The sequence below is a fragment of the Pyrus communis genome, chromosome 4 (genome assembly GCF_963583255.1).
Source record: "Pyrus communis chromosome 4, drPyrComm1.1, whole genome shotgun sequence".
Classification (NCBI taxonomy): Eukaryota; Viridiplantae; Streptophyta; class Magnoliopsida; order Rosales; family Rosaceae; genus Pyrus; species Pyrus communis.
In genome coordinates, this window is record NC_084806.1 from 12,800,344 (window position 1) to 12,819,190 (window position 18,847).

The 18,847-nt window shown below is 36.0% G+C and overlaps 2 protein-coding genes across 3 annotated transcripts; one reads left to right on the top strand and one right to left on the bottom strand.

Annotated features, from left to right (window-relative positions):
• Positions 1-1,866: 1,866 nt before the first annotated feature.
• Positions 1,867-7,194, top strand: LOC137732222 (U-box domain-containing protein 70-like). Of its 2 annotated transcripts, none has more exons than XM_068471522.1 (8): positions 1,867-2,176; positions 3,905-3,998; positions 4,126-4,176; positions 4,282-4,455; positions 4,786-4,965; positions 5,188-5,307; positions 5,953-6,086; positions 6,709-7,194. In XM_068471522.1, exons 1-8 carry the CDS (start codon positions 2,001-2,003, stop codon positions 6,776-6,778), a joined length of 999 nt encoding a protein of 332 aa, XP_068327623.1. In that variant the 5' UTR covers positions 1,867-2,000; the 3' UTR covers positions 6,779-7,194. The 2 variants fall into 2 exon arrangements, with proteins under 2 accessions (XP_068327623.1, XP_068327624.1); XM_068471523.1 differs by having other exon boundaries at positions 5,953-6,080.
• A 433-nt stretch (positions 7,195-7,627) lies between these two features.
• On the bottom strand, positions 7,628-12,899 carry LOC137730462 (sulfate transporter 3.1-like). The gene is made up of 12 exons (XM_068469451.1): positions 12,584-12,899; positions 12,136-12,343; positions 11,849-12,020; positions 11,161-11,226; positions 9,843-9,956; positions 9,590-9,706; positions 9,330-9,456; positions 8,828-9,114; positions 8,544-8,734; positions 8,366-8,451; positions 8,191-8,267; positions 7,628-8,081 (listed from the first exon to the last, which is right to left on the bottom strand). The coding sequence occupies exons 1-12, from the start codon at positions 12,897-12,899 to the stop codon at positions 7,893-7,895; spliced, it is 1,950 nt and encodes a 649-aa protein (XP_068325552.1). The 3' UTR covers positions 7,628-7,892.
• Between the last annotated feature and the right edge of the window lie 5,948 nt (positions 12,900-18,847).

The window sequence follows — 18,847 nt, forward strand, 5'->3', positions numbered from 1 at the left end:
ATATATATATATATATATATATATATATATATGGATATTGAGAGGGTAGTATTGACTTATATCTTCTATCAATGTAGGAAAAATGAGCTAAGTAATATATAATTGTTTAGTTGGAGTGGTACAGTATACGCGGAGCCTTCTGCAACACCGACTTCATTGGTCAATTAGTAGGTAACAAGAATGTTCTTTCGTTTTGCATGCAATGTTTTGGCATGCATGGAAAGGATATATATATGATTGTTTCTTGTAGAGAGTCTAGAGACTAAAGAGGGTTGGCAGGAAATTGGCAGCAAGATGCTACCAAACACACGGTTTTTACCAGCTCGGCTTTAAATTAATGTCTACTCGAAAAGTACGTAGAATTAGTCAACAGATTAAAAATCATATATTTTTGCTATTTTAAAGTTCTATATAATTGCACTTGATGCCGCTATAATTATTGAGAAAACTTGTAGCGCGAAAATCATAATATCACGTGATGTTATCAATTACTATTATTATAAGGTATGTTTTTATTTATTTATACATCCGTGAAATATCAATCATATTGTATTTCTACTTATAATGAATAACATCGTATGATAGTGTGATTGTCTTCTATAAAAATGAATTCATATCCCGAAGTACGTAATTAGTTAAGCCTCAAGGAAGATATCAAAGTCACACGACAGAGCAGGTGGATTTAAAAAATTAGAAGGATACAGCGCGTAGTTGCATGGTCCATTCAAACATGCTTTCTTTTGATTTATGTTTTCTTTTGGAATTGGTTTTTCTTTTGATTAAAATGGTGAATAATTTAAACCCACTAATTTGCAAGTGGAAACTTGTTGAGGATGGGCGAAGATAATCCAAGTCATAATATGAGACAAGTAATAATCTTGAAGACATAAAACTCGGAAACACACAGAGCGAAGTTAGCAAATATACAATTGTGAATGTCATGAGAAAAATAGAATTGTGATGGATTTAAAAGGTAAAAAGGGAGGTAGAGAAAGTACCAATATCACTTGAATTATACTAATTAAGCTCATCTTATAGAATCTATCAACTCCAATAATGTAGCTAAGCAACATACCTTCTCTTTTAAATATGAAATGGCAATGAGGAAAAGTAAGGTAGATTTAGGGATGACGATGAAATTTAAAATCTCCTATTGCAATATTACTATGTTTAGAATCAAATATGAGATTTATAATTCAAACTCAGGTCGTATACCCTAGATCCTATAACCTGAACTCGTATTTATACTGTGCGCCCGAGTTGTGTACCTCGTATGTAGCTTAAAACTTGAGCTCGGGTTGTGAATGCTGCAACCACAAACCTTAAACTCTAAATTTGAAATCCCAAACTCAAGATTTAATTGTAAAAGAACTTCTAAATGTATTTAACTATTCTAAAACAAGTTCTTAAATGTGGATTTGAATCCTCTCTAAGGCAACTGGTCGGGATCCTCCTGACCAGTGTTAGTGGACCATTGAATTTTTATTCAACGGCTACAAACAGAAGATCCTCTAAAAGTTATAATAATTGCAGCCATTGGATAAAAATCTAACGGTTTACTAACACTGGTCGGATGTCAGGAGGATCTGACCGGTTGCCTCGGAGAAGATTCAAATCCCTTAAATGTTGCAAAATAGGTTAATCAATGTAAAGTTGTTTCCATAAAACAAAAAAAAAGGGTTCAATGTAAGGTTGAGCTAAACTTGAACAACGCGAACCTAACCCTAATTTTCCAAGTGTGAATATATTTGGGCCGAGCCCTTTTAAATTCGAAAAATCTTTCTGACCCAATTAGACATGAAGCGGTTTAAACCCAAGCCGGACAAAACAGCCCGACCCATTTTCACTTTTGAAGTCCAGGTGAAACCATCGGTCGGAATCACGGTTCTTGAAACGTACCAGAGGAACCAACGAGGGGTTTAATCGCAGGAGAGAGGAGCTTTACTTGCGGTAATTCATAAACCCCAGTGAGCAGTGACAGTCAGTAGAAGCATATAAGAATGGCGGAAGCAGAGGGGGGAGGATCAGGTAGGGCGGGCGCATCGTCTGGAGGTGGAGGAGCTGAGTCTCTCAAAGATAAAGGAAATGAGCAGTACAAAGCAGGGAACTACCTCAAAGCCGCTGCGCTCTACACTCAGGCCATCAAGAAAGACCCCAATAACCCCACTCTCTATAGGTACATTCATTAACCACCTCAAATTTCCTTCTTTTTAAAAAAAAAAAATTTGTTTATTTATTTATTGGGATTTTGTCGTTTTGAATTTGATATGCATTTTGATTGGTTGGTTATGTAGTTATTTGACTTGTTCACATGGGTTTTTGTTGAATTTGGATTATTTTTGTTGCATTTTTGGGTAATGGTATGATTTTAATACTTGTAGGAATTTGAAGATGTGTACTTTTTTTTTTTTTGTCAAACGATAGACTTTTGTTAAATTAGATGTTAGATTAGCCACCGACGGGGTTTGAACCCACGCCGTCATGCAAGAGTTCAACTCCTTTCCACTACTGTGGTAAAGGGCCACCTGCTTGAAGTTGTGTACTTTGTTTATGTAGAAACCAGATGAATGTTCTATTATTCATTTTGTATATGTATGCTCTTTTGAATTCCCCCAGAATTTTGTAATCTGTATGAACTTCGAAGTTACATGAGGTTCGGAGTTGATATACGAGTTTGTTGTTCGTTATTTTGATTAACAAAAGTTGTGGTATTCAGATACAGAATGAATTCCTTTCATATGTTACCAGAAGAATTTCAGCGACTTTGGTGGACAAGATATAGATTTTGTAACCGAAAATGTCTGCATAACCGTACAAGTATTAGTAACATAGCAAAAATGCGTTCCTCATGATTAATATGTTTGCTTGCGGTAATTGTGGCCTCTCGGGCGAATCGATGATTGCATCTTTGATGCACTTGCTAGCACATCTGAGAATTCTTAATTGGATGGTTGTAAATAGCCCTAGACTGTGGAACAAAGGATTAACCCGGACCTACACCGAGGTATTGATGGTGGTTCCCAAATATAGCAGAACAGAATGTGATACGATGAGATAGAATCCAATAGAAACAAAGACTTATGGTAGATGAAATTTTTTAGTTGATATAAGATGAGATGAGATGATGACATCAGCAGGCTGGAATAGAAGCCTCAGCTTTCCTGTGCTTGAGTGGCATTAAAACTTATGGATTATTTGAACTAAAAAATGGTATTGTTTCGGTAGAGAATTTTAGATTTTGGTTAGCGTTTCACTTATTTGTGTGGAAAAATATTCTTGGGTCTTATGAAATATGGAATTTATAGAAGAAAGCAAGGCCATTAGGAATAAAAACTGGGATATAAATTTGAAAACAAAACCTTGTTGGGGCAAGAATATCTACTTTGGTACCACATTCAGGATGTCAAAGTGTGACTATGGTCTCTTTATATCCAAGTAAATGTGAAAAGAAAATCTGGTCCATTATGTCAAATGCTACAATTGTTTCAGGGTCTATTATGTATTTTTCCTGCTTCAAGTGCTACCACATGCATAGTGTTTATACTATTTGTTAAAACAAAGGGTTGATCCGTGAAAGATGTTAGAGAAAGCTTAGGGTAATCTTGTAATGGTTTTTGAATAGTTCGGTAGCCTGCTGCTTTCATAATCACTGAATGATTATTGGTCGACTTTCTTTATGTATATTTTTCATTATTTTGTTTATAAGCTAGGGTTGTTTTTTCTGTTTACTGTTATTTAAGGGATCTTAATTCAAACACTGAAGTTTTCCATATGAAGTAGCATATGAGTAATGAAAAATTAACATTTCCAAGGATACACTGTCTTGGCTGAACTTTCTCGTGTAACAATCATTGCAAGGATACTGATGCATCTCCTTTCATTTTGTTGTTCCATTGTTGGCCAGCAACCGTGCTGCAGCATTTCTTCAATTGGTTAAGCTTAGCAAAGCCCTTGCTGATGCGGAGACAACAATTAAATTGAACCACCAGTGGGAGAAGGTACTGTTATCTTATCGTATCTTTTCTAAAATCCTATTTTTCTTCAACAAGCTTTTACTTTTAGAAATCCAAAAGTCTTGATTTTTGTTATTTCTTCCTTTAAAAGAATCTTTGTATGCATCTTCAGGGATATTTCAGGAAAGGTTGCGTATTAGAGGCCATGGAACAATATGATGATGTATGTCCAGAAGTTCTTTCACTCATCCCAATTTTATGGCCTTCTGGACAAGATCACACAAAATTGGTTTTCTGCTACTGATATCCTACTGTTCATCACATGTAGGCTTTGGCTGCTTTCCAAACAGCTTTGCAATATAACTCGCAAAGCACAGAAGTATCAAGAAAGATAAAAAGGATTTATCAGTTGGTGAGAGATAAAACACGTGCAGAAGAGGTGGAGAAAATGAGATCCAATGTTGATATGGCGATGCATTTAGATAAACTGAAATCTGAAATGGTGAGTGTATTTCTCAAGGATTCGTGATTTTCAGAAAACACTGTACATTATTATTCTCATTTTGATGCCTTCTATTATCTTTGTGCGTGAGTGAGAAATATAATTGCTCAGTCATTTATATACATTATTCTTGTTTCAATCTGCTTTATCTTTCTTCCCCTGAATGGTGCGACTTGCCAACTTTCATATATTATATGTAGAAGCATTCTTAGCCCCCTGAAGGTTTAACACACTGAGTTCCAGAAGCTTATCTAAAGACTTAAGATCACCTGCACTTGGACTGTTTCAGTCAGTCAGTCCTAATAATTAAGTCACTCTTTCTCTTTGCAGTCTGTGAAGCCTGGATCTGAAGAATGTTGGGAAGAATTGTTTTCTTTCCTTGTTGACACAATGGAGTCAGCTGTAAAATCATGGCATGAAACTTCTAAAGTGGAGGCTAGAGTTTACTTTCTCCTAGAGAAGGAAACAACAGACACCGAGAAATATGCTCCAGCTGTGAATATTGATAAGGTATTAAATTTAAAGCTTTCATTTTTTTTCAAAGTATCCCTTTTCTGATTGGTTGAAAAGTAGGCATTTTTGGTCCTATGACCACTTTTTGGCTGTTATGATAAAACGATTTATTGCATTAAGTATGTTCTTTTTGAGCTGTGAGCCATCATTCTGCTACTGTTATCCATACTAACAGGTGAATTTTTTGTTTAACTAATCAATGCTTGCCCGTTATTCCAGGCCTTTGAATCACCCCATACACATGGTAGTTGTTTTTCATTTCTTAGGCAGTATGCTGAGGATTCTTTCTCCAGAGCAGCTTGCTTGGTGACTCCCAAAAGTATCATGTCATATCCACAGGTACATTTTTCACTTCATTTGTATTTACACCGGGTATAAATTTGATTCTGTTGGGAAGACAATTATTAAGGGTCATTGTGTGACATGATGGAGAACTTTCTTTAGATGATAAGCACGTAGGGAAATCTTAACATGTTTCAATTTGAATTTGGGTGCTTGCAAAGGTCCAAGAAAAAGCTGCTCATAGATGCTTTTGCAATGTACCATGGAGCATTTGTCATGCATTTTCAATTGTTACCTTCTTGAGTTATTTATAGTTAAGGAATTAATGAGCATTTTCTTCTTAAACTAAAAAAAGAAGGAATTTAATGAGCATTTATCATAAGTCGTGACTTGTTCGTGCCATATGTGTGTGTTACATGTGCCTAAGTCTCTGTATCTTTGTGTGGGGTGTAGGTGTGTGTGTGTGTGTGTGCAAGACTACAAGTGTTTTAATTACTTATTGGTATGTCTCAGAAAAACAAAAAAAGAAAAAGTAGTTGATTGGTCTGTTTCAGATCAGATGTCACTAGCTCTCTCTGGTTCCAATTTGCTAAATCCAACTTTCATTCGCAGGTGATCTAAATCTAGGGCGGAGTATTGACTGATTCAATAAAAGGTTTCTGTTGTTAACAAAGAATTTTATTGATCAAATACTTTTTGCAGGTTTGGAAAGGTCAAGGATCAAGGAAATGGAAACACGGGCAACATGATGGTTTCTTTGTGCAATTTGAGACCCCTTTCCTGCGGAAGCTGTGGTTTATTTCTAGTTCTAGTGAACTGGGCCAGACATTGTGCGGGTCTCTCTCTCTCTCTCTCTCACACACACACACACACACACACAATCTGTTTATGAGGAAGTGCCAATTTGTAACTAAATACGAGCTCAAGTATGGATGACTTTTAATTTTATTATTTAAATTACCAAGAATGTATTGCAAAGTCTGAAGTTTCATAACCCGTCATGTGCTACTTAAGTTATATTTGGTGGTTGCATTTCGAACCACCTTGAAGCTGAAGCTTTAGGTTATCTTTTATTACCACCTTGGAGTTCTAATGTTAGTTTCTCTCTTCAATGTGCAAGCCCATTGAAGTATTGTCCACTTTGCTTTTAAGAGAATGAATAAATGGAAAGTTTGAACATATGGATGTGAAAAATAATAGTGGGAGGTGGGTTTTTGTTTTTGTTTTTTTTTTTTACTTTATAAGTTTCAGGAGGCTTGTAGGAAATTTTCAGGTAAGCAGGCTCAGTGTGGTTGCTCACTTAATATTTGTTATAATAATGTCCAACTAACCTAATGTACAAAACCTATCTGTTAGAATATTTTTTTTGTTTTTTTCATTTCATATCTGTTAGAATATTTGATCACATCAACGGTGGTGTTTTGGAGCTAGGGAATCTAATGTCTCTGTTTCTTTCAGGGATCCGGAGGAGTTAGACATCGGTGCCCATGAATTGATTCCGCGCCTATTCAAACAGTCCAATTCATAAGTTCCTTTATTTGCAATTTGTTGGAGGAAAGTCTCAGGCCCATTATAGTGAGAGATCGTGTATTCTAAAGAGCGGACAGCACTGGCGACAGTCTTTTGCGTTGACTCAGTTTGCAAGGTTTTCTTTGGCCCTGCTTATTTGCAAGAAGGTGCTTTCTATAATCATAACATGCGCTTACTCAAGGTTTTGTCTCTTTCTAAAATTTTAAAGCCTTTTTGTTTTGAGTGATTGTGTTTTGCGGAGAGATCCATTACTGTGAAGTTGTTAGCCTGTTTTTCCAGAGCAAGGAGTAGTTTGGCCCTTGAATTAAGTTGGATTGTTTCCAATATTTACACTCTGTCTGCTGCTTATGTATGAAACCGAAAACTTGAAATTAGGTACTACCGAACTGATTCTATTTGTAATTGTCCAAATAGCAGTGTAACTGTTGAATAGGTTTCGTGCATCTTTGCTGCCCTGTATGAATGCTCTATGTATGGTCCTTTTATTATTCTAATGTGAGTTACACCATGGTTCAAATATCTTGATAGATGCATAGTTCATGAGCACGAGTTGTGACGCTTCTTTTTGCATTACCTTGAGATTGCTTGAAAGTGACACTTTCTTATTTTGTTCCAATGATTTTTCTTATTTTGTTCCCCTTCAGATTGTATGGCTTGAACTTGAACTGCTGTGTTTGTTGAGAAGCTTACACAAGTTTCTGTGTTATCTTGCCTACGATTTACAGCTGAAGTTTTGTAAAATGTGTCTTTGCTGGTGTTAGTGCAAAACTACCTTGATTTATAAATGAAGCTTCATTGATAAGGGATTATTACACCGTTAAACGATCTGCACATAAGGCCCTCAGGCTTGATTAATATAGAAGCCTGGCCTCAACTATCATCTGCTTTCTTCATAATCGCTTAATTTTGTGTATCACAACAACAATGAAACATAAGCTTAATACTTAATAAGCACCCTAGCTATGTCTTCATCTGCAAGAAAACCCTCCTTCCTCCAAACATGCGGATCAATTATGCTCGGTGTGTACAGTAATTCTCTCTGTCAAAACCACCGATCGTTGAGGTCGGAGCTCTTTAGTCCTAAAAACTTTCATCCATTGGGTCATCATAGATTAAACATTGCCATCTTGTCTGTTTGTATCTATTTCTCCGGGATTCGGCTTGCAGGTGTGCAGCATGAAGTTACATGCCGATACAGCCTCTGCCACTGTAAGGTAGATCCATTCCTGACCAATTTTCTCGATGAACTTGGACTTCTCGAGCTTCTTGATCACCTCGCTTCGGGGGTTTGCTATTACAAGCTGATAGATCAAAAGAAAGATTAAAACATAAGTATAAGCACATGATCAAGCAAAACTATGAACTTAACTATCGAACAGCTTGCAGAACTAGTCTACCATAATGTCATACCTTGAGACCCTTACTGTCAACGTTTTTCTGGACCTCTTCAAGCATGGTGATCCCGCTCGTATCGATGCTTCCAACAGCTGTAATTTGATTTTAATTTTAGCATTAGACTCATAATAAAGCTTAACGCCGGAGATCGTAAATGTTAATTTGCGACTCTTGCAGATTGATCACTTACTGCCAATGTCTAGTATAACGTAGTGTAAGCTTGTTTCTCCAGAAGATTTTATCTTGTCTTCCTCCTCGTATATCCATCTTGAGATCCTGTGAACCAGATTTTGAGCACAGTTTAAAACTCTATTATGCTAACTACGTCGTTTTCATGAATCGATATCTATCTTAAGAAGTTTATTTACCTTTCCCTTAAGTAGTTTGCATTAGCAAAGTAGATTGGTGCATCAATTTGAAGAATGAGAACTCCTGGAATATTGTTCGCAACCGGGTACTGATCGATGCTTCTATAAATCGATGAGTTTGGAATGTTGCCTAAAATGAAAGTCCGTGGCCTCGCTACGAATAGCAGCACCCTTAGCAATGAAACTGTAACCTGCAAATACATAAACGTTGTGTGATCAGAAATGTCGAAGCAACCATTTCTTGTAACACAAGAAAAAGAAAACCCTTCCAATGCTCTACTTACTGCAATGACTAGGCCGATCTCAACACTGCCAAAGACAACACCGAAGTATGCACTCAGGCACACCATGCAATCCACCTTGTCTACTTTCCAGAGATGGATCATGGCTTCGTAATCTATGAGGCCGAGCATGGCAGCCATTATAATGGCGGAGAGCACCACAAGTGGAGTGTAATGGAACAATGGCGTCAAAAACAACAGTGCGATCATCACTGCAGTCGCCATTACAATGTTGGAGACTGCAGTTTTGCATCCTGCATTGAAGTTCACCGCAGTTCGTGAAAATGGCCCTGCAAGTAATCACAGTCGTAACAAAACGTATGATTAGTGAACCTGACCAAGATTACTAGATAATAGTATACGCGTTTGATTAAAAACTTATGTGTTGCTAGATTTGTGTTCCTAGTTTATACTATCAGACTGTGAACCGACATTCAAACACACAAGAGCGCAATTCCCTTCACATATATAGTGAAGCTAGGTATGGCATGGAAATGGTATGTACCGGCGGTCAAGTAGCAAGAAGTGCAAGAGCCTGCAATGTTCATCATCCCGAAGGCGATCATTTCTTTGTTACCGTCAATGTGGTAGTTCTTCAACGAGGCAAAACTTCTTCCGACGGCTACTCCTTCCTGCACATTCACCATCAGCTCTAGCAATGTTAGCCTAAGCCCTCGTTATATTAATTGAGTGCCAAACAGTACAGGCATGTTTGAGATACAATTAGTGAGTGGCAAGTAAAATTTGAGGAATGCAGGGACTTACAGCAAGGCCTATGACCCCAGTGATAATCCCAGTTTTAATGGCTGTTGAAAGATATGGCGACCCAAAAGCCAACTCAGACATGGATGGCGGGTTCAACCCTTTTTTAAGGTGTCCAATCTGCAAAAAACAAAGGACCTAATTAGCATACCATACAAATTAATCAAATAAAATGTTATTATGTGATGTAATATTGTATAACGTGTATATATGTTGGGAGAGAGAGTGAGAGAGAGAGAGAGAGTGAAATGCTTACTACTTGAACGCCATGATTTTCAGCGTGGGTTAGGAAAACTAGAAGACTTCCCAAGATCAGAGAGCACAGTGGCATCATTGCGTTTATCCAGAAGAAAGCCGGTTTTCTCTTGCTCTAATTGTCATGGGCACGAATAAGCATCGATCATCATCATTAGTACAAATACTGATAATTGTACTGGGCCTTCAATTTCTGAAAGGCCCTCAATATTTTTCATCCTCCTATATTTATATTACACATCTACATATATTTTCTAAACAAAAAATTGGATAAAAAGCTTTTGGTTTACATATGACAATGAGTTTTTCTTTCCACTTCTTTTTCGTAAATCATAATTAAATGAAGTTTTCGATCGATATTTAGGTTGTAAGACCATCTCCATCCCAAAGGTATAAATCCAAAGTTCAGGACCTCAAAAATAAATTTTGGCTTCTTGAATATCTTTTTGCCTCAACTCTACAGTATTAAAGTTTAGTATATGAGTTATATTAATGGTTGTATCCTTCTAGGAAATTATATAATGATGTTTATCAAACTGTGAATCTGAATTGGTAATTAAGTATCGATTGTTATTTGAATATGTGGTCCATATTCACAATATGTTAGTATTTTTTAAACAATATTATTGTTCTAATCTAAATTAAAGGGAGGGGATATTTTAAATTTGAAACACATTGAGTTAAAGATGAATGTCTTATCAACCAGGGCAATCCACCGGTTGTAAATATTGTTAAAATTAACAAGAATCATGCTTGAAAGCGTTAGTCTTTTGGTTCAATGAACCTTTTTGCAACTTAAGATATATGGTTCATGAAGGGGTGGTGCCATCCACTCATTTTTACTTTTCACACACCTCTCTCAATTTTCGTTCGTTCAGATCAAATGAATTGAAAATAATCAAATGACAAAAATAAGATAACAAAGAGTGTGTGAAAGGTTAAATAAAAAAAAATAAAAAAAAGGGGTGTGCGCATCACCCTTGATGAAAAAACTGGAGTGATTATATAACTCGTGTTGGTGCTTCTGGTGACGTTTTATTAATAGAAAGTGTTATTTTTAATATCTATTTGTATCATCATTTGTACCATCTCTCTAACAAAAATAAAGCTCATCTTTATTAAAGAGATGGTACAAAAAGATGGTAACTGATAATTAAGTGTAACATTACTCTTTATTAATTAGTTTTTACAGTAACAAGCTAGTAAACGACATGCATCAAAAGTTTTTACGTGAAAATAATTCCTTATCTTATAGTTAAAGGTTGAGCTTGGAATAATGGATTGTATGTATCTCAGATAGGTACGTGGTATATACTTACAAAGTATCTTGTGAGCAAGAGAAAGAAGAGGAAACAGCATCCCAGCACAGCGCTTTCCCACCTCCACTGCAACATAATTTACATCCATTATTACCTCCATTATGTAATATTGATAATGGAAGCTTTTTAAGGGAAGAGATTTTTTTTTTTTTTTTTTTTTTTTTAAATAAAAATGGGGATTAGTTGTGGGATTCACACCACATTGAATTTTAACGATCTGAACGGTCTAGTTTTCAAGTTGTACCTCATAGATCATCATTGCAAAATATTAGCCAAATCAGAAATATTTAAAACATCTAATTGGGTTCAAAGAAATAAACGAATATTTTGTTATGTAAGAAACAATGAAATTTGATCTTGATAATTAAATAGGCAAATGGTTTCGGATTGAATTGAATTTTGCAAGGATGATCTATGAATCGAGACTTACAAAATAGACGATTTGGATCATTGAAATTCGATGTGGAGTGGGTCCCACACCTAATCCCCAATTTTTTCAAAAATAAGAATCCCTTTGCATAAAGGGTCTGTATTAATAATAATGTCCAAAAAGGCATATGTAAAAAAAGCGACAAAATATGTGGAAGTGGTAAAGCATTAGCTAGATTGGATTAGATTAAAAAGAGAATTGTATACCTCGTGCAATATTTGGAAAAAATTAGAATAGATTAAAAAGAGAATTGTATACCTCATGCATTTGGGAAAATATAGATTTCATGACGGATACAACATCTGTCTCATGAGTGAAATGAATCAACCCTAGTACCCCTTTAAGCTGCTGAAGACATACAACAGTGGCTGCTCCACCCATGAAACCCACTATTGTTGCATGAGACAGAAAGTCCACGACAGACCCAAGTCTGCAAATACACATATAGTTCGTTTCAGAGGGTTGCTTCTTGATTGTTTTTTATTTTATTTATTTATATCAAAATTTAGTACGAACATAAATTGGCAGCATATTAAATAACATACCTTAAGAAGCCAAGAGAAGCCTGGAAAGCTCCAGCAAAGAAGGTAGACGTGAGAGCCAACTGAACATAGAGCTTAGGGTTCTCAGTAGGGCTAACAACCTTCCCCAACATGGAAGATATGAGAAGGGATGCAACCGCTACAGTACCCACGGCCAAATCCTTTGAGCTTCCAAGCATGGCATACACCAATGGAGGCACAAAGCTCGAATCTGCATTCATTTTTCCAAAAAGAAAATAAAAATGACATTTTTGCAAACAAGATTCCACCGTAAAGTACTTTTGTTGTTACTGTGAAACTAGAACACTGATCTTGCTAGCTCGTTCTTGAATGCATGACCGAGCAGATTAATAGTTTGACAACAAAAGCATTGGTGTAACAAGAAAATATTATTCTATATGACATAAATTTATATAATACGTGTGATAACTCATAATTTTTCTGGACTTACATAGGCCAATAATTGGGGGCAAGTTGGCTAAATTTGCATAGCTGATCCCTTGAGGAACTGCAAGACTGGCAATGGTGATTCCAGCAATGAGATCAGATTTGAAGAAGTCAAAAGTGTAGCTAGGAGCCCATTCGAGGATTGGCACAAAGTGTTGCAATCCCAGAACAAGTTTTCTAGACGTGGGTTGGTTCTTAAATTGCCTGAAAGGGTCATCGGGAAAGAAAGTTTCTTTCAGAGATGATTTCAGAGCCTTGAAAAATGGCTTGGAAGGAGGAATTTCAACACGGTGCGGGCACTCATAATCCGCGTTGCCCATTTTACCTAAGAAAAAACACTTGAGGCTAATTAGAGACAGCTAATTAAGTGAAGCTTAATTAAGAGCTGATCAAGTTTGGCTGATATTGCTAATTGTGGCAATGATGCGTAAGTAGGTTTTTGTTTAGCGTTTATGGTATAGGTTGTATAGATTCGTAAGATATGGTTTGCATGCTAGCTAGTGAAGCAAATGGGTTTGCATCAGAGAGGTATAGTGGAGAAAATTGGTGGTTAAAATGCTTAATTAGCGCTAGCTTGCAATGACACACATGGTGGACTGGGTATTATATAAGGTGGCGAATGTGACACAGAGGGAGAGGGAATGAAGGAACGAAGGATGGAGGGAAGGAATCTCTGAGTGCGCTGTGGGACCCATACGTGGTCTCACTCGTAGCACGTACATAAATCCATTGACCAGAGCACACCCCTCCCTACTAGGGATCCTTTTATCGGTTAGGGTTTTAGGATTGACGGGTGCAGAATTTAAATACAACCAGCAAATGCGGATTAAGCCAAGTAATTAGTGTGGAGAGTGAATTTTACATTAATGAGATGAGAGATTTTGTATGAACTTATAAGTTTGATTTTTCCATATTTTCAATTGGTTTAATGGTGGAACTACTTTATTTATGTTATCAGAGCAGGTTGTTGCACGTGTGAAGCCTAATGACTATACGTGTTCCACATCACCCCCTTTGTGTTGTTCACTTGCTAGGTTTAAAATTCGACACACGTGAGGGGACGTGTTGAGAATGAACCGCACGTTGTTGAGAGGATGGACATTGCATGGATAAATTTTCAGTATGCCGAGACCATTGCCTAGTACACCAAGGTCATAATGCAAGTAGTTTGGATATTATTTTTTTCAAGTATCCAACCACTTGTATATTATGACTCGTGTAACAGATCGTGTTCTCGACACACCTAAAAATTGCATAGGTGTATAAGTAAGTTGTGTTACTCTCCATATTGCCAAATTAGTTTTAGAATGCATCCTCATTCTTTAATTAGTACAATAGATTTAATTAAGGGGTGTGCTATTCACACACCCATTTTTACTTCTCACACATCCCTTAATTATTTATGTGTGTTGATATTTTTCAATTTATCCAATTCCGATGGCCGAAAATTAAAAGGGTGGGTGAGAAGTAAAAAGTGGTGTGTGGATATCACACCTCTTAATTAATTAACACAGTATGCTTGCTGAATTATTTTCTGTAAATTAGAGTGCTTTAAACATTTGCTTTAATAAAAATTTGACCTATGTCTCAATTTAGTGAAGGTTTTCTAACATCGTAAGGATAGTGCTATTTAAACACCTATATTTACCTCTCACATATTTTTATTATTGATCATTGATATTCTTCAATTTATTCTATCTAACAGCTAAAAATTGAGAAAAGTGTGTAATGATTGTATGAATAACTTTACCTTTTAATTTTTTACCAAAAAAAACTTTACCTTTTAACTGAACCTACCACCAATAACAAGAAAATAGGAAAATTGTACCGGAAGAGGTTCCTCTCAGGATCCACTTCGTTATGGATCCTCACATCTTAATCGTTCATCATACATTATACGATCAATTTTTGTCAAATAGTATTTATGTTTAATTTTAAATAAAAATATTCAAATTATTTATAACCGTATGATACATAATATGAATATGGAGAGGATCCTATTCCAATTGTACCAGCTCACCATTAGCAGCTAGCGTGGCATGTAGGGCACGTGCTCCACTCTCATTGGGCTGGGGTAGTCAAACCCTACATATGTGTTAGGTCAATGATCTGGAGAACCTGTAAAGTTGGGGCCCTAAAGTTAGAAAAGATCCGCAAAATTTGGGGGAGGATCCTCTCCGGACCCAAACCCACCGGATCCTCCTTCTTCTTCTTTTTTCTCCGCAGATTTTCATCATCCTCGTCCATTTTTTCCAGCTGAAACACAATTTCCAGTCATCCGATTCAAAACACAGCCTATATATACACGGAGGATAATAATGGAAGAAGAACTGAAATCTTCATAAGTGGAGGAGTTAAAGAGATTATGCTCCCAAAATTTGAAGAAGCATAAGGAGGGGGCAGATTTGTAGAGTTTGGAGAGTTGACTGGAAATAGTGTTTCAGCTGGGAAAAATGGATGAGGGTGATGAAAATCTGCAGAGAAGAAAGAAGAAAAAGGAAGATCCGGAGGATCCGGTGGGTTTGGGTCCGGAGAGGATCCTCTCCCGCAAAATTTATATACAATTAGCACTTTGGCAGTTGATATAATACAATAATATTTTTAATCCCACCATGGTTTTGTTGCAAGTCGCTAGCATTAAGATCATCTGTTTCCAAGTGGGCAGGATGGGAAATATCGAGTTGTATGCAGCTGTGCTTAACTTTTATGACAAGTGCTGGTGCCAAACAAACGCCCACCAATTTTGATACCTAGAGAATGTTTGAGATCTTTGGAAATCACCTACCGGCCTACACAATATCAGAATATTTTCAAACTAGCTGTGCTACCTTAATGGGAAACATTAAGGAAAATAATTTAGATTTTCATTTCAATTAATGGTAAGAATGCTTGTTTAATTTTTTTTTTCTACCTTAATTATTTTTAAATAAAAAATACGAATTATTTTTATTATAAGTGATATTCTATACCGATCTACAATAGGAAAAGAAAAAAACTTTAGATTCAAATCGTAGTAGAACGTAGAATGACCTACAATCCACTACTTAAAATTATTATTTTTAATATGGTTGAGATTAAAAGTTAGGAATGCTAATTAAGACAAAAACGAGACGAAATCCCTTTCCGTAATTTGCTTTCTCTACTTTTAGCAGAAAAAAGATGCAGAGTCGGTGGCCTGTGGCCATCGCATTCGGCATTATGGTTTACCAATCACCAGTCACCATTCACTTCTTGGTATTAACAATCACACTTCTCAACCTACAATTCATCAACCAATTATTACACAAGAGGGCTCTAGCTGTCATGAAGATTCTTTCCCTCTTTTTTTTTTTTTTTTTTTTTTTTTTTTTTTTGGGAAACGTCATGAAGATTCTTTGTAAAAGGAAAATGTTTTGTATCTTAATGAAAAAAGGATGATGTTTAACTGAATCACAAAATTAAGAAATAAAAAGAGGGCTCTAGTATTTCAAAATACTGAGATTTACTAGATTAGAGCGTATTTGCGTAAACAAACGTTTCAGGAAGAATTTGACAATTATAGCAATGAAAATAATACAATCAGACACATATATTCATTGATTTTTTTTAGATCAAATAAGATTTTATTATGAATGATCAACAACGAAAAATCGCATATGTGGAAATAAAGTAGTGTACATTACACGTCTTTTCTCGTTTCTCTTTTCTCTTCGTTTGTGAGAGCCTCTCTCTTTGTCTGTCTGTGAGAGTCCTTCTCACCTTTGTGTGAGTGCATCCAGTCTTTGAAGATTCACGTTGCCGCCGGCTCTAGCTGTGGCTAGGGTCGGTGGTAGTCCCATGGTTCTCCTCTGTATTTTTTTTTTTCTTTTCCTTTTCTTCTTGTTGTTTGCTTGCTTATCTTCCCTGTTCCTGTTTGGTTATTTTCCTCTTGCCATCATCACTATGCTGCCCTATTTTCCTTTTGATTCTACCATCTTTAACCCAATTCCACGTCACCCGTTTCCTCCATATCCCTCTCCATCATTTTCATCACTGGGTTCGATCATCTTTCCAACCATCTACAATTTCGATCGATTGCCGTCTATTTTCTGCGCGATTCGTTGCGCAATCTTGGGAGGGTGTGTAGAGCTTCGGCTCTGGTGTTCACACCACCACCTTTGTTGGCCCGAGTTGGTCCTTCCCCCCATTCGCCTTTGTAGGCGATGTTGGCCGTGAGATTTGTCTTCTCGTGGTCTTCCTTTAGCTACAGAGTCTGTAGCTTCTTAAATATGCGGCGGCGATCGTTGTTGTGGTGGTCTCGGAAGGATGCTACAACTTATCTCTTAATCAGATTTGGGGTTTGTGTTGGTGTGATTGCAGGACATTGAAGGGGGCGACTAATCGGGTTGCTTGTGGAGTGGAGCGAGAAGTATGCGGCGGCGGTGATGGCTACAAGGACTGTAGCTGTGTTGGGGGGTTTTTTGTTTGTTTTTTTTCTATATGCTGGGCTCCAAAACTGTCTTTGGGCCATTTTGTGTTTTATGGTCCATCTTATTTCTGTACTTCTCTTCTATCTGGACTGTTTGTTTTGTAATTAGTGGCGTCGGAAATAAATTTATCCTTTGACATAAAAAATAAAAAAATTCACATATGTGAAAAGAAATACTACATAATTTTATTATTACAAACTTATCATGTTTATAATTCAAATTCTCAGCCACGAAGGACCGCATCTGACCAACGTGAGATAACACCCACGAGGACTAAACTTTGCATATTGCTGATTTACCATAAAGACACCATGAGAAAAAATTGCACCACCCTATAATGGTATTGTAATCATTAGTAAAGAAACATTGCTATGAGTTACCTCTAACAAATATCAAGCTTCATCTTTATAGTCTTTTATCATGTGTACACTTGAACTCTGAACAATAACCGTTGCTAAAATAAGTTTAAGTCATAAGTTATAGACGCTATAGACTATTTTAAATAGAGCAAAAGAACTGCCACACATAAAAATGATTAAAAATGAGAATAAAATAAAGAGAGCTAAGAAAGGCCAAGAGAAATTGCCGTCAACCAAAACCAAAGGCAAAAGTCCGTATCCTAGGTATCTTTTCTCTGTTTTTCTCTTCAATGGCTAGGTTTTATTTATTTATTTTTTATTTATTTATATACGTTCAATTGATATTTAGTTTATATATTACATTGATATTTTAGCGGCTAGTGTTTAGTTTATAGAAAAAATTGTAGTAATGGTCTCTCAACTTTAATCTAATTGGAGCAATGGTCTCTCAATTAAAAATTCATGACCATTGGTCTCTTAACTCATTAAAAAGTGCAACTATGATATTTTTCGTTAACTCCATCAAAATTTCATCAAAATGACTCATGTTGAAAGGATCATTGCTACAATTGGATTAAAGTTGAGGACTATTGTTACAATTGAGTTAAAGTTGAGGGACCATTTATCTAATTGAATTAAAGTTGAGAGACCATTACTGCAATTTTTTTCATTTAGTTTTTCATATTCGTCCCTTGATTTAGCTTTATGTGCATGACACGTGACTTATTTTGACGAAAGTTATAACGGAATTGACGAAAAAGACCATATCTGCACGTTTTGATAAGTTAAGAAATCACTAATGATGAATTTTTAATTAAAAGATCATTTTTCCAATTTGATTAAAATTGATACATCATTGCTACAATTTCTTTTAATTTATATATTCCATTGATATTTAGTAGTGAACTTGTGATACTTGTATCAGCTGTCACTTATCAGCAAGTTGGACGGTTTTACCTGTTTTTATAGTTGACTTGTGGTCCAGTTTTCCAAATCCAAGTTCCTCATCCTAAAATTAGGAAAGTTGACCAAAGTCCTACATTATTAGGGAGGGTCAGAGTCTCAGAGACACTTGTCAACAAGATAATTGTGAGGCTGGTTTTTAGGTATATACCAACCTTTCTCCTTTGTTTGTTTCATCTTTCCGTATAAAATCAAATCAATTTGTTTCTCTATAATTTCTTTACTTAAATATCATGCACCTTGTAAATAGGTCTAAACATCTTAAGCAGCAGCAAAAAGGCAAGTTCTTGGTACTCCATCTTTTACATCAATGTAGGTACATGCACTTTTTAAAATGTGGATATATTTGTGTATATTATTAATACAATCGATACATACATAATATGAAATATGTATGTGTATATATATCGATCTTACAATTATTAATATTTGGTTTATATAAGTGTTGATATTCGTCAATAAACTTGAGTGCACTTCAAAAATGCCAAGTGCAGTTAA